The 22,911-nt window shown below is 47.5% G+C and overlaps 1 protein-coding gene across 2 annotated transcripts in view; it reads left to right on the top strand.

Moving 5' to 3' along the window:
* Window positions 1-22,911, top strand: part of THOP1 (thimet oligopeptidase 1) — a 109,250-nt gene that overhangs the window by 37,450 nt on the left and 48,889 nt on the right. For both annotated transcript variants that reach the window (XM_075353255.1, XM_075353248.1), the window contains exons 3-5: window positions 5,795-5,943; window positions 8,874-8,981; window positions 11,026-11,128. In XM_075353255.1, the coding sequence (XP_075209370.1) occupies window positions 5,795-5,943; window positions 8,874-8,981; window positions 11,026-11,128 (360 nt within the window). The remainder of the gene's footprint in view (window positions 1-5,794; window positions 5,944-8,873; window positions 8,982-11,025; window positions 11,129-22,911) is intronic.

Genomic DNA, 22,911 nt, shown 5'->3' with positions numbered 1-22,911 from the left:
GTCCCTTTGCCCCTCAAGCCCCATATAATCCACATATAATCCACTATTCAGACCATAAGACGCACCCCCCACTTTCCTCCAAAATTTGGAGGGAAAAAAGTGCGTCTTATGGTCCGAAAAATACAGTATAAGATGAGAAAAGACTGCTATAAAGTGCACGCACAAATGACTAAAATAATGAAAACATTTTTATTTATTATTAGGTACAATAACTCACTAAAAACATTTTAAAACGACACAAAGGTCAAAGGACGTGAACAATCACTCAAGTACAATAAGGGTACATGCACATGATCCGGACATACTGTGCTCTGGACGGGGCCGCGAGTGTTCTCTGCAGGAGACTACAGCTGCCCGTGTCCATGATCACAGTTTGGGCTGCTGCGGTCTCTCTCTTCTCGCTGAGAACACTTGCGGCTCTGCAGCAATAAATTGACGTGCTGCAGCGTGGAAAGCTGCACCGCATGTCAGTTTATGTAGGATTAACACCAGACGCGTTTAGATTGTAACGCTCTTAAGCGGGCTTTACATGCTGCGACATCGCTAGCACTCGCGCACGTCGGTGGCGCGTCACGGGGTGATCGCTGCCGTAGCAAACAATATCGCTATGGCAGCGTCACATGCAATTACCTGTTCACCGACGTCGCTGTGGCCGCCGAACAATCTCTCCTTTAAGGGGGCGGTTTGTTCGGCGTCACAGCGGCGTCACTAAGCAGCCGCTCAAAAGAAGCGAAGGGCGGAGATGAGCGGCCGGAACATCCCGCCCACCTCCTTCATTCCTCATTGCCGGCGGCCGCAGGTACGATGTTGTTCGTGTAGTGTCACACATAGCGATGTGTGCTGCCGCAGGAACGGTGAACAACTTGCGTTCCAAACGAGGAACGATTTTTTTTTAAAAATGAATGACGTGTACATGACGAACGATTTGACACCTTTTTGCGATCGTTACTGATCGCAAAAAGGTGTCACACACGACATCGCTAATGAGGCCGGGTGTGCGTCACCAACACCGTGACCCCGATGATATCTCGTTAGCGATATCATTGTGTGTAAATGGGCCTTTAGACTTGGTGAATATAATCAACCAGTATGTCTGCAGCGTTAAAATGGCTAATTAGTTTGTAAATCAAAACATCTGACACCCAGTTGCACCGCACCTATGCTATATAATTCCAAAATCAGAATGAAAAACACATAATCTGCAATAATAAAAATAGGACATATAGGTGCAATAAATATCCGTGGACAAAATGCAAAATACATCAAATACGGATGCAAAAGTGTACTGACTAATAAAATAAATGATACTGTCAAAAGTGAGACTATGAATAGAACACTGCAGCCATTAATAAAGTGGCATCACCTCATTTGTAATGTTTAATCCCAGCATAGAAATCCAATATGCTTCTCTGATTCGTAGCATAAATTCTCTCCCTGCCACGGGTACATTTATTTATAGAGTCAATCACAAATACACCATTTCTGCTGCGGTGATGGCAGTGGATAAAATGTTTTGCAGCATTGGACACATTGCTATTGGAATATCATAGAGAAGTTCCCTTCTCCTACATTTAATCTTCTAATGGTAGAACGCACAGATTTGAGATTCCATTCAGTGCATAAGATGACATGCACTACATGATCAGAATTACAATTTAGAAACATATGGATCTTATCTTTCTTGCTGTCATCATGATTGCCAAAATGTTGAGTTTTCAGGGAGAAAGTGCATGTTCTGCAGGGAGGAACACCACATTTATACATTTATACTATCTCACAGTAGTACCATGTGGATTTATTGCAAATGTTGTGACATTTCAATAAACTAGGAGATAAAGCTTGTCCCAAAGTCAGCGCTGTCCTAGAAACTATTCACACCTCTGTGTAAAATAGTATTTACTATGGGGTCTTCCCTCAACACATGCAGATTTTCTTTCTATTTTAGAAATAGATTGAAATGAACTGCTACAAGTAAGCACTAAAGTGGGTATATTTAACCCCTGATGACTACTGCTCCTGATCGAGGTGCCGCTGTCTAATATCAGCATTTTTTCTGGCTTGATCAAGTGACAATGGGGGTATTTTTTTTTTTAACGGTTTTGTATGATTTTGGACTTGTGTTTGAAATCTTCAGGATTGCTGCAATTCCTTTTTGCAGGAATAAATTCTGCCACTGGAATGGATTTAATTGTGAGTGCTGGGGGGAAACTGTCAGCATTTAGTATAGTGTTTCCTGCTGTGGGCTCACAAAATGTTTTACTCTTTATTGTTTCTCCATAACTGCTGAGTTGTACATATAAAAAAGTGATAATATTGGGAGGAAAAGTGTGCGTGAAACGAATATTCACATCATTAGTGTTCATGCAAGAAACAAAGTGGGAAATATCATCTGTCACCCTCCCATACGACAATCAAGTAGTCTATAAACCTGGCATACCATGTTATACGGTGGAGAAATGGATTTTTGATATTGTATATAAAATTTTGTTCCACCAGATTGGCCACGGCTGGTGAGAACTTTACATCCATCACCACGCCGTTACATTGCAAAAAAAATGTTTTATTAAACATAAAATTATAATGGATAAGTAGGAATGCCAGAAATGAATGCATATAATTACATACGGTAATTCCACCGTATAATTGCTGCACTTTTTAAGATGATAATCAACTGCCTCAAAGCGATATACCGGTGTATAGCAAAGTGGCATCACGTGTGAGCCATGTCCAGTGTTTCTACCAGACAACGTTATGAAATAATTCCAAAATGTCTCTAGAATCTTTAAAAAAAAAACTGGAATATGCCATACCAAAGGTTGTAAGGAAACATCCAGCCATTGCCCTAAATGCTCATTACTAGATCCTATACCTGAGGCGATGGGTCTCATAGTAAGGCTGGGGCCACACGGGGACTACTGCGATCCCCTTGCATGAGACTCGGCTCGTGCTGGCAGTACAGCAGAGCCGAGTCTCATGCTTGTGTCCTTGCAACTGAGGTCCGTTCGTGCGAGCAGACCTCAGCTGCGGGGGGTGGGCCGGCACTCAGGAGGGGAGGGAGGGATTTCTCTCCCTCTCGCCTGTGTAGCCGGCTATTGCCATTCTCGCTCTGCACGCACGGTACACCGATGTACCGCGAGTGCAGTGCGATTTTTCTCTCGCCCCATTCACTTGAATGGGTGCGAGAGAAAGAGTCTCGGATTACAATCGCAGCATGCTGCGATTGTTTTCTCGGTCCGATTAGGGCTGAGAAAATAATCGCTCATGTGTGCTGTCACACAGGCTAGAATTGGTCCGAGTGGAATGCGATGTTTAATCGCACTCCACTCGCACCGATTTTCTCGCCGTGTGGCTTAGGCCTTAGGGGGCAGGTTTTTATATGTATCTTGTGCAATGCATGTATAATGGGAATGACTGGGTGCTCCACAAAAGATAAACGCCTAGAACAAAGCCCTCAAATTAACTTACTGATCATCTGAGATAAAATCATTGTGGGAGCTTTGGCCAATAGCATATGTTTGAGTGTCGGACAAGAGTTTCTCAATAGATGCAACATAATCAGAGGTGTTTGTGACCACTGAGCCACCCTTGTTCGAAATTTGAAACATTCATCGCGGTTACAGAGAATTTCCAGTGATTTGCGCTCTAAGGCTATGTGCGCACGTTGCGTACTAGCCCTGCAGAAATTTCTGCAGCGATCTGAAGAGCACATGTGCGCTTTAAATCGCTGCAGAAATGTCCGTAGTGAAAAAAAAAAGCCGATTCCATGTGCTCTGCCTGCAGATCCTGCCATAGACAGAGCGGGAGCTACCGGCAAAGCGCACGGAAGAAGTGACATGTCACTTCTTAGAACGCAGTGCTTCAGGAAGCAGCCGAAGCGCTGCGCTCTAAGACGCCACATGCGCACGGCCCCTGCACAATCTCCATAGACTGTGCAGGGGATGCAGGACGCATGCAGTTACGCTGTGCTACAAAGCGCAGCGTAACTGCATGTATTTACGCAACGTGCGCACATAGCCTAAACCCGTTAAATTACATCTACTCAAAACTGGTGATTCCTGTAATTTTTTAACATCCCTGATAACGTTTTCTTGGAATTTAATCATAACATCTGATCTAGACTGATCAGGCAACAGCGATTATTCCTAATTTAAAACAAACACTTTTTCCCACATTGATACAATGAATCACTAGAGTCCAAATCCATAAGATTAATAAGTCCCATTTGTTCTGTGAAGTGTAGAATTTTTAACTCATTGGATGTAATTAACTCCTCTTAATCAGAAGAATATTCAGTATCCGAAAAAGTGTTTAACTGTAATATCCCTTTATAAAGCAATCAATGTCCTTAATGGTATTGAAAATGTCCCTTTGAGAAAAATGTTGAATATCATTAAGGCCTCTTTCACACATCAGTTTTTTTTGCATCAGTCACAATCCGTCTGATCCATTGCAGATTGTGGTAAAAGTGATGCCACAGATTCTGTAAAAAAACGGATCTGTGGCAAGTTATTTGTCATTGAAAACCTATATGGCCCCTTTCCGGAAGAGAGAGATCTAATCTCTCTCTTTTTATACACCCTAGAATCTTGTTTGCTTTTCCATCTGCTGCCTAACATTGCGTACTGCTGCTCAGCTTATTTGTAATGAGAATACCCAAGTCCTTCTCCTGTTCTGTAGTCCCGAGTTTACTTCCATTTAATGTATATGCAGCTATAGGATTACTACGTCCTAGGTGCATTACTTTACATTTATCAACATTAAATTTCATTTGCCAAGTAATTGCCCATTCTGACATCTTATCCAGATCTTTTTGTAATATTGTACTATCAAGGTCAGTTTTTAATATCCTACATAGTTTGGTGTCATCGGCAAAGACTGACACTGTACTATCAATCCCATCCACAAGGTCATTAATAAAGAAATTAAAAAGAATCGGTCCAAGCACAGATCCCTGCGGCACCCCTCCGCTGACTATAGCCCATTTAGAGAATGTACCATTTATGACTACTCTTTGTTTCCTATCTTTTAGCCAATTCCTTACCCAGTTGCATATTGTGTCTCCTAGTCCTTGCTTCTGGAGCTTTAGTATAAGGCTATTATGTGGTACAGTATCAAATGCCTTTGCAAAGTCCAAATAAATCACATCAGCTGCATTAACAATATCCAGGTTTGCACTTACCCCCTCATAGAACCCCAACAGGTTGGTTAGACATGACTTATCTTTCATGAATCCATGCTGTCAGTTATTATATATTATGTTACTTGAAACAAGAATAGGTAAACTGCCCTATCCCCGTCTGAGCGCTTAGTCCTCCGGCCCAGTCCTATACCTGCAGGATTGTCACATTCTGTGTACACACATGTAGCATAGGCTTGCAGACACAACCATTTGAGGTCTGAGCTCAGGGGATGAACTGTGGGCTTTTATAGTGTAAAAACCATTTTGGCTTTAGGGGCTTTTCCAGAGACTCCAACCTGTTCATTAGATTTTTCTAGGCTAATCAAGGTCTTATAGCATGCAAATTCTATATATTAATGTCAGAAGGTCAATGTTGTAGAACGTTCCGGTCTCACAGCCCCTGAATGCATTATACAAGTGCTGTGCTCAGGCTTTTATTACTAGACTGCTGCCTACTCACTGAATGCTATATACCTGGACATTTCCTGCATTGTCTTACCTAGAAGGATGAATGTGTGGTCCCACAGGTCACGGCTCACAGTCCCTGTGATAGCTACAATTGCTGTTGTGCGCGCATCACCTTCAGTTTGTGACTCTTCATTTTCCTATTCACAGTTGAGAAAAACATGCTGGGTTTCCTACAGCACGTGTCTTCCGATAAAGAGGTCCGAACAGCAAGTACGGAGGCCGACAAGAGCTTGTCCGAATTCGATGTAGAGAAAAGTATGCGGGAAGATGTGTATAGACAGCTAGAGCACTTGCAGGTAAGACCACCATTGATCACCAGTTTCCAGTCCACCTTCTAATGGTTACTTTCGGGGAACTCCTAGCCTATAGTCAACATGCAGTACATTGCTCGTTACATGTTGCCAATAAATGCTCTGTAAAGCACCATCAGGCTAGGTGCACACATTGCTTTTTTGCTGCTTTTTCCCACACGTTTTTCCTTGCAGATTTTAATCAATACTGCAAGGAAAAATGCATGTCAGCAAAGTCTGAGAATCCTGACTTGCTGTGCACATGTTGCTTCTTTGTTCCTTGCAGCATAACATGGGGGCAGAGATCCTGATTCCAGCGGTGTGTTACTTACTGGGCTGCTTAGTGTAGTTTTGATAAAGTCACTGATTAATCAGCAGTAATTTATCATTAGAGGACTACTTGGCATGCTGCAGGTAGTCCAGCATATTCATCAGCTCTGTATAACTCCTAGATCTGCAGCAGAGAAAACATTGAATTTATCAAAATGACAGCAAACAGCTCAGTAAGTGACACATCCCTGGAATCCGGGTCTCTGTCTCTACATTCTGCTGCTCTAGATGGGGCAGCAAACACCTGGTGTACATTGGAAGAATACATTGTTGCCGTCTGTTGGAAGAATGCAGAGCCTTTGTTTGGTGTATGTATTGCAAGTATTCAAATGTAGGGTATAAATGTGAAACCGCATGACTAAAGATATAAAAGCTGCAATTCTGTATTGTATAGTTGGTTATCTGATTTTTATGGTTTTCAGTAGCACACTCCCTTGGTGTACCTATGTTACAGTATGGTGTTGAGCAATAGGTATAAAGTTGCAGCTCTTCTGTAAAGGATTATTCCAGGAATCATACATTATGCCTCATCCAAGGTTTAGCGTATAACTTACTGATTTGTGCAGCCCCTGAGAATGATTCTGCAACCCAGGCTCAGCAGAAGCCCATTTTGAATAAAACTGACCTTGTTTTATCCATTATCCATGGTACTGCCAAAGAAAGCAGAGTTCTGTATTTTTCAAACTATAGTGCTGACTTTTTTTTCACACACAAATTTGGCAGGAAAGTGGGGTGGGGTGTGTTATAGTCTGATATGTACCTGGCTTATGGGGGAGGCGTGGTAGAGTGAGGTCACTGCCGCAGGAAGCCTGCAGCGGCAGAACTGGGGTGATCACCTGTGTCCGCCATTAAAAAAAATAAATATTCACTGTTGCACACGCCCATAATTCCGCCCAGCTCTCGGCACTGAGGTCAGTGATGGTGAAATCATTTACCATCACTGACGCTGGTGCCGAGTGCTGGGTGGGATTATGGGTGTAGGGAGAAGTGAATATTTATTTTGGATAAGCCAGCAGCTGACGTGTCACTGGGGACACATGGCAGTGACATCATGCGCTGCCCATCGCTTACAAGCTGAACTCAGTTGCCGGCATCAGGAGAGGTTGCTGCGCGCCAGGGGAGCAGAAAGAAATGGAGTAGAATCGGTTGGGGTTTTTTTGTATGTGGGACATGTATACCAGGATGGAGAACATACACATCAGGATGGGGAATATATACCAGAAGGGGTCACATGCATACCAGCATGGGCGACATGTATATACCAGGATAGGCCACATGTATACCAGGAAGGGGCCCAGGATGGGGGTCATTAGTACACAATTGGGGGATATTACCACTATAAAAGGGCGTCATGACTTCTTCTTCTTGTTCTTCTTGTTCTTGTTCTTCTTCTTGTTCTTGTTGTTCTTGTTGTTGTTCTTGTTGTTGTTCTTGTTGTTGTTGTTGTTGTTGTTGTTCTTGTTGTTGTTGTTCTTCTTCTTGTTCTTCTTCTTGTTCTTCTTGTTCTTGTTGTTGTTCTTGTTGTTGTTGTTCTTCTTCTTGTTCTTCTTCTTGTTCTTCCATGCACACCTCTGCTCTATTCTAGGTAGGCCTCTGCTGAGCCAGTTTACAGGTTCCACAGTTCTGTTCTTGGGGTTCATGCTATTCCCAGTGTTTGGACTCTAAAGGGTGCTTTACACGCTGCAACATCGCTAACGATATATTGTCGGGGTCACGGTGACGCACATCCGGCGTCGTTAGCGACATCGCAGTGTGTGACAGCTAGGAGCGATGATCAGCGATCGCAAAAATCGTTGATCGTTGACACGTCGCTCCTTATCATACTGTCGTTGGTGTTTCATTCCACAGGTTGTTCGTCGTTCCTGCAGCACACATCGCTGTGTGTGACACCGCAGGAACAACGAACATCATCCTACCTGCGTCCACTGGAAAGGAGGAAGGAAGGAGGTGGGCGGCATGTTCCGGCTGCTCATCTCCTCACCTCCTCTTCTATTGGACGGCCGCTTAGTGACGCCGCTGTGACGCCGAACGCACCTCCCCCTTGAAGGAAGGATTGTTCGGCGGCCACAGCGACGTCGCTGATAAGGTATGTGCGTGTGACGCTGCCATAGCGATAATGTTCGCTACGGCAGCGATCACCACATGTTGCACGAATGACGGGGGCGGGTGCTATCACTCGCGATGTCGCAGCATGTAAAGCACCCTTTTTTGATCAGTAAGTTATTCAGACAATTACTCTTTATTATTGTATAAGAACAGAATTAATAGGACAGTAGCTATAACTTTCCAACATCTGTACCCCAATATTAAAATAGTATATACATTTGTAATTGCTAATACAGATAACAGTCACAACATTTATTTAGATTTGACATTAACATATGTCCATCCGGCCATATGTATCTCCCTATACACGACTGCCGTCATTTATATATCTATAGCACTTTGTGTATGCTGCATATTCTAATCGATTATTGGTGGAAGGAAATGTTCACTTGTGGCAGATTTATTGCAGGACTCTTTGTCCCATTTATCTTAATAGGATTTACTGTGTGTTTGTATATTAATATATTGTATATCATAAAGATTTAGATGTATTTTTACAGACCCTGTTACCTCCTGATACTTTGAAACCAGAGGCGAAGAGGTTCTTGGAGAGGCTCATTAAATTAGGTCAGAGGAATGGCTTAAACCTTTCACCAGAGAAACAACAGGTAAGATTTCTTTAGCCACCCAAGAAGGGAGTGAAGAACATAAATTGCCAAATGAAGAGTGCCATTGTTCCAGTTGTTCAGAAGTTTGTGAATCTAACACATACAGACTGTATGGCTGTCTCCTGTATGCACTGCTGCTTGCTTACTAATGCCATGGTCCAGCAGAAGTGCCTACCATCCCCTACCGTGCAGAACACTTCGCAGTTATGGGAGAACTGGCTGCTCTGTGTTTTTGGACACACATTTGAAATGTGATAAGTTAGACTATGTGCACACGCTGCGTTTTTTGCCACATTTTTCGGGTGCAGCTTTTGTCTCAACACTGCATGCATTTCCTTCCCCAGCAAAGTTCATGGACATTTCAGTTTTTCTGTCCGCACATTGCATTTTTTTGCTGTGTCTTTGTGGTAACCACAGAGATGCAGCATGTCAATTCTTTTTGCATTTTTTTCACTGCGTTTTTCACCCATTAAATGCATTAAACAAAAACGCAGCAAAATGCATGCTTTATTTTATGCGTTTTTCCTGTGGGTGTGTATTTTTGTAGTATATTTGGGGGGCCAAAAACGCATCTTTGTGGTCAGAAAAAAAACCCGCAGCGTGCGCACACAACCTAAGTCACAGCCACTATGAAAAATCTGCCCCAATTTGTGTAATGCTAGGTACTAAATCTCTATATTGTGGGTAAAGATTTGCTATTTTTGCCTGTGTGTAACCCTGAAAGGTAATGCATGTGCTGATGGTGATCGAATACTGTAGTAAATGTGTTTTTAGAGCGCTGTTTTTTTCCATTCCTACGTGTTCCTAGCACCTGCACACTGCAGCTCGGGCATAAACTACAGTGGTACCTCGCATAACGAGTAACCCTCTTAACGAGAATTTCGCTTAACAAGCAAAGCTTTCTGTAAATTTGTAACCCGCTTTACGAGAAAGCTTTGCTGTACGAGCGAAATCCTCACCGCACACACTTCCGGTTTCATCCATCCACCATACTCTGACCCGCACTTACAGTCCACACAAACACACACATGTATGCACAAACACGCACGCACACACATACAGTATTGTGCTCACCTTACCTTCCGTTCCACCGCCGGGCTCATGGTTCTTGTAGTTCCCGGGTACATCGCAACGTCCTCGTGGCGAACTACAAGACCCAGGAGGCCTGCGATGGAACGGAAGGTAAGGTGAGCATATAATATAACATATGTTTACCTTTTGTTTCATCGCCGGCCTCCTGGGTGCTGTAGTGTGCCGCTCCGCTCCAGTCCACGCTGTGTATCTGCATCCATAGCGACGAGGGAGGAACTTCCTGTCATCGCTAATGAAAGGCAGAGCGCTGGCCAATCAGAGGCAAGCGGCTCTGCCTTTGACGTCAGCGCTCTGGCCGGGAACTTCCTGCCTCGTCGTTATGGTAACGCGTTACACAGCCCGGCCCCATACCAGAGAACAGCAAGTCCCAGCAGACCGGCGATGGAACGGAAGGTAAGGTGAGCATATAATGTGTGTGTGTGTGTTTGTGTGTGTTTGTGCATGTGTGGAATGATAGAATAGGGGACCAGGATGGGACATTTTAGAAGTTGTGGAACGAATTGTCTGCATTGCAATGATTTCCTATGGGAAATCTTGCTCTGCTGAACGAGTAACTTGATTAACAAGCACAGTCCCAGAACGGATTGTTCTTGTTAAGCAAAGTTCCACTGTACTATTAATATTAGGCCATTGTCCTTAGAGTGGTTTCACTATAAGCTTGTTGTGATCAAATTCTTTTTCCTAGCTGCCTAATGCTATACTAATATGTACCTACATACACAGGAGCATGTCCTCTGGCCACTACAGTTACAGGCAGATGCAGGCTGTATAACACAGCTGGCATCTGCCTGGTATGATGCAGGTTCAGTTCTTGAGCCTGCTCCGTACACCCGCCGCGACCGTATGCTGTCAAAAAAATCTTTTGATTTAACCCATAAAATTCTTCTTGTAACATAACAGGTTTATCAATACAAATATTTTTAGTGCTACTTTAAAATGTTTTACTTTCCAGAAAATTAAGGACATTAAGAAAAGGATTAGCATGCTATCCATTGATTTCTGTAAGAATTTGAATGAAGATATTACATTCCTAATGTTCTCCAGGGAGGAACTAGGTGAGTCCAAGTATATATCAAATAATCAAAAATTTATAACCTTCATCCTGCTCATATTGGAAAGGGGTAACGTTTATTTCTTTGTCGCTCCATTGGGAGACCCAGACAATTGGGTGTATAGGCTTCTGCCTCCGGAGGCCACACAAAGTATTACACTTAAAAGTGCAAAGCCCCTCCCCTTCTGCCTATACACCCCCCCGTGCATCACGGGCTCCTCAGTTTTATGCTTTGTGCGAAGGAGGCACACATGCACGCATAGCTCCACAATTTAGTCAGCAGCAGCTGCTGACTATATCGGATGGAAGAAAAGAGGGCCCATAACAGGGCCCCCCAGCATGCTCCCTTCTCACCCCACTCTGGTCGGCGGTGCTGTTAAGGTTGAGGTACCCATTGCGGGTACATAGGCAGGAGCCACATGCCGTTTTCCTTCCCCATCCCTTAAGGGCTCTGGGTGAAGTGGGATCCTAATCGGTCTCCAGGCACTGGGACCGTGCTCCCTCCGCAGCCCCTGGGGAATCTGCTGGACAGGAGCTGGGTATCGTCAGGGACAAGGCCCTGCTACTGTGAGGTACTCTGTGTCCCCTTAGGGACAGCGCATGGAGCGCTTGTGTCATACACGCTGCAGCACTGCTGGGTGTGTTAGTGCGCCGGGACTACCGCGCTGGCCGCGCTTGTTTGCCGGCCGCGCTTATAACTTTAGTCCCCGGCTTCTGCGGCCTAGTACCGCATATTCCCGCCCCCGGGCCTGCCAGTCAGGGGAAGGGAGGGACGCTGCACTGGACGTCAGCGCTGAGGGCTGGAGCATACTTTGTATCCTCCTCCCCCCTCACTGAGCACCGTGGGGCACCAGATTCCCGCACTTTCTAGGGCACGCCCACGGCCCCCTCCTCCTCACAGAACGCCGGCAGCCATTCCTGTCAGCACTTCTGAAGCTGGAGAGGAGAGACAACACTGCTCTGGGAGGCCCAGGCAGGGAATCTGGTGGTCACACAACCGCTTTGGGCGGTCGGTAAGCCGCACCTGTTTCTAGGTGCTGGCCCCCCTGGGTGCCGAAGTGTGTGTATGTGTATATATATATATACAGAGTAACTGTATAGCATATATATATATATATATATATATATATATATATATATATATATAATATGCTATACAGTTACTCTGTACGGTCGCACTGTTGGTTTTTGGCTATATACCCTCCCGGATTGTACTCAGAGGAGACAACACCATGTCGTCCGCAAAAAGCAAGGGTGCCAAAGCGCAGGCTTACTTTGCAACCTGTACCTCATGTGCGGCTATACTACCGGCAGGTTCCACCTACCCTCATTGTGTGCAATGCTCGGCCCCTGTGGCACTTACTCAGCCGGAGCCTCTGCCACTGGTGGCCCAAGTGGAACCACCTGCTACCACTGTCCAGGTGACAGGGACGGAGTTTGCAGTATTCGCTGACAAACTTTCTGAGACTATGGATAAATGGTCTGCTAAGATACTAGAAGCCTTGCAGTCCAGGCCGGTGACACAGGCCCCGGGCACTGTTGAATCATTGACCCCAGGCCCCCCTCGGTTGGAGCAGCAAAGTGCTCCTGGGGTGACTCATAGGTCCCAAGGTGAGGTCTCTGACACGGACCGCAGTCCCAGACCGCCTAAGCGGGCTCGCTGGGAGCTTCCCTCCACTTTATCACACTGCTCAGGGTCTCAGCAGGAGGACTCTCTAGAGGATGAAGCGGAGGTGGCAGATCAGGATTCTGATCCTGAAGCCGCTCTCAACCTAGATACACCAGAAGGAGACGCCATAGTGAATGACCTTATAGCGTCCATCAATCAGGTGTTGGATCTTTCTCCCCCAGCTCCTCCAATTGAGGAGTCAGCTTCTCAGCAGGAGAAATTCCGTTTTAGGTTTCCCAAGCGTACAATGAGTACGTTTCTGGATCACTCCGACTTCAGAGAGGCAGTCCAGAAACACCGAGCTTGTCCAGATAAGCGCTTTTCTAAGCGCCTTAAGGACACACGTTATCCCTTCCCCCCTGACGTTGTCAAGGGTTGGGCTCAGTGTCCCAAGGTGGATCCTCCAGTCTCCAGACTGGCGGCTAGATCCATAGTTGCAGTGGAAGATGGGGCTTCACTCAAAGATGCCACTGACAGACAGATGGAGCTCTGGTTGAAATCCATCTATGAGGCTATCGGCGCGTCCTTTGCTCCGGCATTCGCAGCCGTATGGGCACTCCAAGCTATCTCAGCTTGTCACTCGCAGATTAATGCAGTCACACGTGCCTCTGCTCCGCAGGTGGTGTCCTTAACCTCTCAGGCATCGGCGTTTGCGTCCTACGCCAGTAATGCTGTCCTGGACTCTGCGAGCCGTACGGCGGTAGCATCCGCCAATTCGGTGGCAGTCCGCAGGGCCATGTGGCTACGTGAATGGAAGGCAGACTCTGCTTCCAAAAAGTTCTTAACCGGTTTGCCATTTTCTGGCGACCGCCTGTTTGGTGAGCGATTGGATGAAATCATTAAACAATCCAAGGGAAAGGACTCATCCTTACCCCAGTCCAAACCAAATAAACCTCAACAACGGAAGGTACAATCGAGGTTTCGGTCCTTTCGGCCCGCGGGCAGGTCTCAATTCTCCTCGTCCAACAGGCCACAGAAGGGTCAGACGAACTCCGATTCATGGCGGTCTAAGTCACGTCCTAAAAAGACCGCCGGAGGAACCGCTCCCAAAGCGGCCTCCTCATGACTTTCGGCCTCTTCACACCGCATCCTCGGTCGGTGGCAGGCTCTCCCGCTTTTGCGACGCCTGGCTGCCACAGGTACAAGACCGTTGGGTGAGAGACATTCTGTCTCACGGTTACAGGATAGAGTTCAGCTCTCGTCCTCTGACTCGATTCTTCAGAACATCTCCGCCCCCCGAGCGAACCGATGCTCTTCTTCAGGCGGTGTGCACTCCTGAAGGCAGAAGGAGTGGTGATCCCTGTTCCTCTTCAGCAACAGGGTCACGGTTTTTACTCCAACTTGTTTGTGGTGCCAAAAAAGGACGGATCTTTCCGTCCTGTTCTGGACCTAAAACTGCTCAACAAACACGTAAAAACCAGGCGATTCCGGATGGAATCGCTCCGCTCCGTCATCGCCTCGATGTCCCAAGGAGACTTCCTAGCATCAATCGACATCAAAGATGCTTATCTCCACGTACCGATTGCACCAGAGCATCAGCGCTTCCTGCGTTTCGCCATAGGGGACGAACACCTTCAGTTCGTGGCACTGCCTTTCGGCCTGGCGACAGCACCACGGGTCTTCACCAGGGTCATGGCATCAGTGGTAGCAGTCCTACACTCTCAGGGACACTCGGTGATCCCTTACTTAGACGATCTGCTTGTCAAGGCACCCTCTCGAGTGGCATGCCAACACAGCCTGGACATTGCTCTGGAGACTCTCCAGAGATTCGGGTGGATCATCAATTTCCCAAAGTCAAATCTGACACCGGCCCAATCACTGACATATCTCGGCATGGAGTTTCATACTCTCTCAGCGATAGTGAAGCTTCCGCTGGACAAACAGCGTTCACTACAGACAGGGGTGCAATCTCTCCTTCAAGGCCAGTCACACCCCTTGAGGCGCCTCATGCACTTCCTAGGGAAGATGGTGGCAGCAATGGAGGCAGTTTCTTTTGCGCAGTTTCATCTGCGTCCACTTCAATGGGACATTCTCCGCAAGTGGGACAGGAAGTCGACGTCCCTCGACAGGAACGTCTCCCTTTCTCAGGCAGCCAAAGCCTCCCTTCGGTGGTGGCTTCTTCCCACTTCATTGTCGAAGGGGAAATCCTTCCTACCCCCATCCTGGGCGGTGGTCACGACGGACGCGAGTCTGTCAGGGTGGGGAGCGGTCTTTCTCCACCACAGAGCCCAGGGTACCTGGACTCAGCCAGAGTCCTCCCTTCAGATCAATGTTCTGGAGATAAGGGCAGTGTATCTTGCCCTAAAGGCGTTCCAGCCGTGGCTGGAAGGCAAGCAGATCCGAATTCAGTCGGACAACTCCACAGCGGTGGCATACATCAACCACCAAGGCGGAACACGCAGTCGGCAAGCCTTCCAGGAAGTCCGGCGGATTCTGCTGTGGGTGGAAGCCACAGCATCCACCATATCCGCAGTTCACATCCCGGGCGTAGAAAACTGGGAAGCAGACTTTCTCAGTCGCCAGGGCATGGACGCAGGGGAATGGTCCCTTCACCCGGACGTGTTTCAAGAGATCTGTTGCCGCTGGGGGATGCCGCACGTCGAACTAATAGCGTCCCGGCACAGCCACAAGGTCCCGGCATTCATGGCACGGTCTCAAGATCACAGAGCTCTGGCGGCAGACGCATTAGTTCAGGATTGGTCGCAGTTTCAACTACCTTATGTGTTTCCTCCTCTGGCACTGTTGCCCAGAGTGTTACGCAAGATCAGGTCCGACTGCCGCCGCGCCATCCTCGTCGCTCCAGACTGGCCGAGGAGGTCGTGGTACCCGGATCTGTGGCATCTCACGGTGGGCCAACCGTGGGCACTACCAGACCGACCAGACTTGCTGTCTCAAGGGCCGTTTTTCCATCTGAATTCTGCGGCCCTCAACCTGACTGTGTGGCCATTGAGTCCTGGATCCTAGCGTCTTCAGGGTTATCTCAAGAGGTCATTGCCACTATGAGACAGGCCAGGAAACCAACGTCCGCCAAGATCTACCACAGGACGTGGAGGATATTCTTATCCTGGTGCTCTGATCAGGGTTTTACTCCCTGGCCATTTGCCTTGCCCACTTTTCTTTCCTTCCTTCAATCCGGATTGGAAAAGGGTTTGTCGCTCGGCTCCCTTAAGGGACAAGTCTCAGCGCTCTCTGTGTTTTTTCAGAAGCGCCTAGCCAGACTTCCAAAGGTACGCCCGTTCCTACAGGGGGTTTGTCACATAGTCCCTCCTTACAAGCGTCCGTTAGAACCCTGGGATCTGAACAGGGTGCTGATGGCTCTTCAGAAACCACCCTTCGAGCCAATGAAGGATATTTCTCTTTCACGCCTTTCGCAGAAAGTGGTCTTCTTAGTAGCAGTCACATCACTTCGGAGAGTGTCTGAGCTAGCAGCGCTGTCATGCAAAGCTCCTTTCCTGGTGTTTCACCAGGACAAGGTGGTTCTGCGTCCGGTTCCGGAATTTCTCCCTAAGGTGGTATCCCCCTTTCATCTCAATCAGGATATCTCCTTACCTTCTTTTTGTCCACATCCAGTTCACCAATGTGAAAAGGATTTGCACTTGTTAGATCTGGTGAGAGCACTCAGACTCTACATTTCTCGTACGGCGCCCCTGCGCCGCTCGGATGCACTCTTTGTCCTTGTCGCTGGCCAGCGTAAAGGGTCACAGGCTTCCAAATCAACCCTGGCTCGGTGGATCAAGGAACCAATTCTCGAAGCCTACCGTTCTTCTGGGCTTCCGGTTCCCTCAGGGCTGAAGGCCCATTCTACCAGAGCCGTGGGTGCGTCCTGGGCTTTGCGGCACCAGGCTACGGCTCAGCAGGTGTGTCAGGCGGCTACCTGGTCGAGCCTGCACAGTTTCACGAAACACTATCAGGTGCATACCTATGCCTCGGCAGATGCCAGCCTAGGTAGGCGAGTCCTTCAGGCGGCGGTTGCCCACCTGTAGGAAGGGGCCGTTTTACGGCTCTATTACGAGGTATTATTTTACCCACCCAGGGACTGCTTTTGGACGTCCCAATTGTCTGGGTCTCCCAATGGAGCGACAAAGAAGAAGGGAATTTTGTTTACTTACCGTAAATTCCTTTTCTTCTAGCTCCAATTGGGAGACCCAGCACCCGCCCCTGTTCCCTTCGGGCTGTTGTTCTTTGTGTACACATGTTGTTCATGTTGAATGGTTTTCAGTTTTCCGAACTTCCTTCGGATTGAATTTACTTTAGACCAATTTATAAGTTTCCTCCTTCCTGCTTTTGCACCAAAACTGAGGAGCCCGTGATGCACGGGGGGGTGTATAGGCAGAAGGGGAGGGGCTTTGCACTTTTAAGTGTAATACTTTGTGTGGCCTCCGGAGGCAGAAGCCTATACACCCAATTGTCTGGGTCTCCCAATTGGAGCTAGAAGAAAAGGAATTTACGGTAAGTAAACAAAATTCCCTTCATTCTGCCACCATTATTAGAAAAGAAGATACTGAAGTGTGTTATAGTCAATAGAGCAAAATGTGCCACTGTTACACAGAACACTGCTTTACCGTCATTTGGCAATACATGGCCCCTTCATCATTAAGAATATGTAGGGCAGTGTAATGGCATAAGCTCTGCACCACTGGGAACTTCTTCAGACAATGATAGCGCCTATTTCCACATTGGATAAAGGCCAGAGTCAGGAGACTGGCCCACTGTCTTGTATGTACCATCATGTAAATAACTGACAGCTTGTTACAGATTGAGCATTTTCTTAATTGAACACTTTATACTGGAGGTGTGGGCCAGTAGGCGGGGGGCTAAAGCATGCGCCTGTACACAGGGTCCCCTTCCATAGCGGATCTGGTGTCCGCTCCATCCTGGAGGCTGAACCAGTAGTACGCGGGGTTAAAGCGTGCGCCTGCACACTGAGTCCCCTGCTGTAGTCAGATCCAGCGTCCGCTCCATGCTGGAGGCAGGGGCTTGTCTAAAGTGTGCGCCTGCACTAAGGGACCCCCGGGTTACTTCCAGCTGGATGAGGCATCACTCGCCAAGGGTACACGGTATCCTGGTACTTTCAGGATCAGGAAGCAAGCCAGGAGTGCTGAATACACCGCGCCCCGGGCAGAAAGTACTTAAAGGGACACAACCGGTGGCACCCTGTCACTTGTGGACCTACCTGTCATGGAGAAACCCACTACGCCAACGGACACTATAGAAGACCCGAAACTCCCTCCTAGCGTGGTAGTCTCGGGATGAAGGATGGGTGAGTGCTTACACTGTAATGATGCCATACTGATGGCTTTATTGTTTTTGGGGGTTTTTTGTTAGGCTAGGAAAGTGACAGCTAAATCAATGCATAAAGAATGTGAAACGAAGAAAGCTAGACAAGGAATATGATAAGACACTGTGCCGTTCTTGTATTGAAAAAACTGTGGCAGAAGAATCCCCTTCAATATTTAACGAAGAGGTTTAGGCTACAGTAAAAAAGGAAATTTACCATAGTCAAGGTCCTTCTCCCTCCTTGAGCACAAAACTTCCCGCGGATATTATCTCAGAGGACAAATCAGGAGAAATATTAGCTTCGGAGAGGTCAGTCAGACTCCTCAGATCAAGAATATGGCCGCCCCTTCTTTTCAGCAGATGACACCAACAGACTCCTGAAGGTAGTCAGGGCAACCTTGGGGGTTGAATCCTTTAAGGAGCCTACAGGACGCAATGTTCAGCAATTTAGAGGAGCGGAAACCTAAAGTGTTTCCGGTACACAAGAACTTTTTAGCGCTAATCAAGAAGTGGAAAAAGCCTGTTAGAAAAGTAACAGTCCCCAAAACTGTAAAAAGAAAGTATCCCTTCAGCGAGGAATCAATGTGAAACCTGGGAACAGCCTCCCAAGATTGATGCAGCCATAGCTAAAGAGTCAAAAAGAGTGGCTCTCGCCTTTAAGGACTTAAGGTCCCTAAAAGACCCGTTGGACAAAGAAGGCTGACGTTTTCCTTAAAGGAACATGGGAAGCTGCAACATGGTCCTTCAAATCTAGCATAGCAGCATTGTGTACAATGCAAGCCATGGTCACCTGGCTCAATAAGCTATCCTTCCAAATCAAGGATATATGCCTTAGGGAATAGCTGCTAGCAGCACTACCCACAATTCAAATAGCGGCAGCATTTCTAGCGAATTCTTCGGTGGACAGTCTGAGGTTCGCTGCATGTCCCTTGTCCAACTCTGGCTGCAGGGCCCTGTAGTTAAAGAATTGGACAGCGGACTTTCAGTCCAGAGTTAAACTGTGCTCTATCCCTTGTCAAGAAGACTTTCTGTTCGGACCAGAATTAGATGAGATCCTGGAAAAAGTAGCAGACAAGAATAAGAACTTCCCCCTTTCAGAGGTTCAGGAGTTCCTTTCGTAGCTCATGGAAGAAGTGACGTAGGAGAGGCTGAGCTGAGGACAGGACAAGAGAGGGGCGTTCCTGGAAGGAAAAGGATAACAAGGGATTCTTTTTCAATAAGGCCCCCTTTAGAGGGAATCCTAGACATCAGCAGTGACGCCAGACAACAGGTAGGAGGAAAGTTCAGACTCTTCTATCACCAATGGACACTCTCCCTATCATCCGGATGGGTAATATCTCAAGGCTTAAGACTAAAGGCCCCGTCACACGCAGCGATATCGCTAGCGAGCGTACCCGCCCCCGTCGTTTGTGAGTCATGGGCAAATCGCTGCCCATGGCGCACAATATAATTTGGAGCCATCACACGGACTTACCTGCCTAGCAACGTCGCTGTTGCCGGCGAATCTCCTTCTTTCTAAGGGGGGCGGTTTGTGTGGCGTCACTAAGCGGCCGCCCAATAGAAGCATTGGCGGAGATGAGCGGCCGTAACATCCCGCCCACCTCCTTCCTTCCTCCTTGCCGGTGGCCACAGGTAAGCTGTAGTTCGTCGTTCACGAGGTGTCACACGTAGCGATGTGTGCTGCCTCTAGAACGACGAACAACCTGCAACCTCAACAATCAACGATTTTTTTGAAAATGAACGACGTGTCAACGATAGACGATTTGGTGAGTATTTACCATCGTTAACGGTCACTTGTTGGTGTCACACGCAACAAGATCGCTAACTAGACCGGATGTGAGTCACAGAATCCGTGACCCCGGCGATATATCGTTAGATACGTCGTTGCGTGTGACGGGAGCCTTAACTTTTTCCTCCCCCCCCTGACGGATGAAGAAAACCGAAATATCCAGAAACAATCGGAGCATTAGAGCAGGAAGTTCTCTGCCTGTTAGGCTGGTTTCAGACGTCCGTGTTTCAGGTACGTGTGACATCCATTTTTAACACAGATGCTACACTTACCGATGTTATTATTTGCTTTTACTCACACGTCCGTGTTTTCACACGGGCCGTGTGACCTCTCATGACCGCGCACACGCAGGCATGTCCGTTTTTTCTCTGGCAGCACGGGTGTCACACGGATCGCACACTGATGTGATCCATGTGACATCAGTGTGACAGTTACTGGAGAAATCACGGTTCTTTTTAATAAAAAGATTTTCTATATTTACCTCTCTCCAGCGATGCTGTCTCTGGCTCTGCTGCTCAGCTCCTAACCCCTGCTCTATACTCACTGAATATTCAGTGCCCTGTGGAGCTGGAAGCGGGGACAGCGCTGGGAACTTCAGTGCCGAGGACCGTATCGCTGGGTGAGTATACAGCAGAGTGTGTGTGTGTGTGTGTGTGTGTGTATGTGCTCGTTGTATCCGTGTGTGTGTGTGTGTGTGTGTGTGTGTGTGTGTGTATATCTGCTCGGTGTATACATGTGTGTATATGTGTTCAGTGTGTGTAATGAGAAGCTGGAAGCCGGAACATCGCGGGGACAGCATCGGGGACTCGTCACAGTTCCCAATGAACTCTGATGAACCCGTAAAGCTGTAGCGCGGTGGTCATCAGGATGTCATCAGAGTTCATTGGGAACTCCGATGACCTCCTGGATGTCACTGTGCTTGCAGAATACAAACCTGTCCCCACGTTGCTGTGCCCGGCGCTGTCCCTAGCGCTGTTCCGGCTTCCAGGTCTAGAGTGCGGTGAATAATCGATGAATATAATGAGCGGCAGTCAGGAGCGGGAGGCAGCAGAGCCGAAGAAAGCAGGTAAATATTGAAAATCTTTTTATTTCACAGACCCGTGTTTTCTACAGTACCTGTCACACGTGTGACACACGTATGACACACATGTGGCACACACATGACCATAACCATGCGTGTGACTTGTACCTGATTAAACACGGATGTCTGAAACCGGCCTAAGGGGCATGTTGCACACTACGACATCACAGCTGCAATGTCGGTGGGGTCAAATTGAAAGTGATGCACATCCGGCGTCGCAGTCTATAACGTAGTGTGTAAATCCTTTTTGATACGATTTTTAAGGAGCGCAAAAACGTCCAAATCGTATCATCGGTGTAGCGTCGGTCATTTCCATAATTTCAGAAGGACCGATGTTACGAAGTTGTTCCTCGTTCCTGCGGCAGCACACATCGCTGTGTGTGAAGCCGCAGGAGCGAGGAACATCACTTTACCTGCGGCTCACGCCGGCTATGCGGAAGGACGGAGGTGGGCGGGATGTTTAAGTCCCGCTCAGCTCCGCCCCTCCGCTTCTATTGGCCGCCTGCCATATGACATCGCATGACCCGCCCCCTTAATAAGGAGGCGGTTTGCCGGCCAGAGCGACGTCGCAGGGCAGGTGAGTGCATGTGAAGCTGCCGTAGCGATAATGTTCGCTACGGCAGCTATCACCATGATATCGCAGCTGCGACGGGGGCGGGGACTATCGCGCTCGGCATCGCAAGCATCTGCTTGCGATGTCGTAGTGTGCAAAGTGCCCCTTAGAGAAAGGGGTACTAACCAAGGTAGCTCAACTCTACATCGGACAGGGGTTTTACATCGGTCTTTTTTTGCCAAGAAACTGAGCAGGTCATACAGGACCATGGTCAACTTGAAACCTCTGAACGAGTACATAAAAGTGGAGAGGTTCAGGATGGAGACCATAAAATCAGCCGTAAAGCTCTTTTAACCCAATTGTTACATGGCAGTCGTAGATCTAAAAGATGCATATTATCACGTCCCCTTTGCAGAGAATATCAGAGATACCTCAGGGTACTAGTATACATCGACTGAGTCCCGAACCATCTACAATACCAGTGCTTCCCCTTTGGGATCTCCTTAGCACCAAGAATATTCACCAAGATGGTGGCCAGAATGACATCATGCATGATGAAGGAAGATATCCTAATTGTGTCATACCTGGGCGACATCCTAGTAGTGGGAGAATCAAAAGAGGACTGCTTAGCGGCGATCAAGTGGGTCCTGACAGTACTCACAAACCTAGGCTGACTCATGAACTGAGAAAAATCAAAAATAGAACCTTCTTAGCAGCAAGTCTTTCTTGGCATCCATGTAGACTCCAAGCTCCAACGTTGTTTCTTACCCGAAGAGATCACAAAAATCAAGGAAAAAATTTCGCAAGCACGTATACAGCAGAAGATCTTTGTAGAGAGGCTGTCTCTACTGGGTTCCCTGATGGCTACAATTCGAGCAGTCCAGTGGGCTCATACACGCAAAGGAACTTCATTGGCAGATCTTGCTAATACAGTCGTCAAACCTGGACAACCTGACTAAAATTCCAACTAAACGCAAATGTGCTATTCTCTTGGTTGGTGGATAAACAAGGGATATCTGAGAAAAGGTGTTCCTTGGACAATGAAACAACCAATTTTGATCCCACGGACGCAAGCCCCTCAGGGTGGCGAGCTCACTTTGGAAGATGTTCCTTCCAGGGGACTTGGGACCCTGCTGTAAAAAAAAAAATTGCTCTTCCAATTTTAAAAGGTGTCGGCGGTAAGACAGGTTCTCCAACAAGCCTTAGAACATGTATCAGGAAAAGACGTGATCGTGATGTCTGACAACAGGACAGCAGTAGTCTACCTAAACCACCAGGGAGGCGGCAGAAAGGTTGTTCCCACTAGCGCAGGGGAACGTATCATCCTTAACAGGCCAACACATATAGGGGGCGGAAAACACGGTGGCAGACTTCCTAAGCTGCCATGTGCTCAGGCAAGGAGAATGGGTCCTGAATAA

Source organism: Anomaloglossus baeobatrachus, chromosome 1 (genome assembly GCF_048569485.1).
Source record: "Anomaloglossus baeobatrachus isolate aAnoBae1 chromosome 1, aAnoBae1.hap1, whole genome shotgun sequence".
NCBI classification, from domain to species: domain Eukaryota; kingdom Metazoa; phylum Chordata; class Amphibia; order Anura; family Aromobatidae; genus Anomaloglossus; species Anomaloglossus baeobatrachus.
The sequence above is the reverse complement of the archived record's forward strand: the minus strand, read 5'-3'. Positions and strand labels throughout refer to the sequence as shown.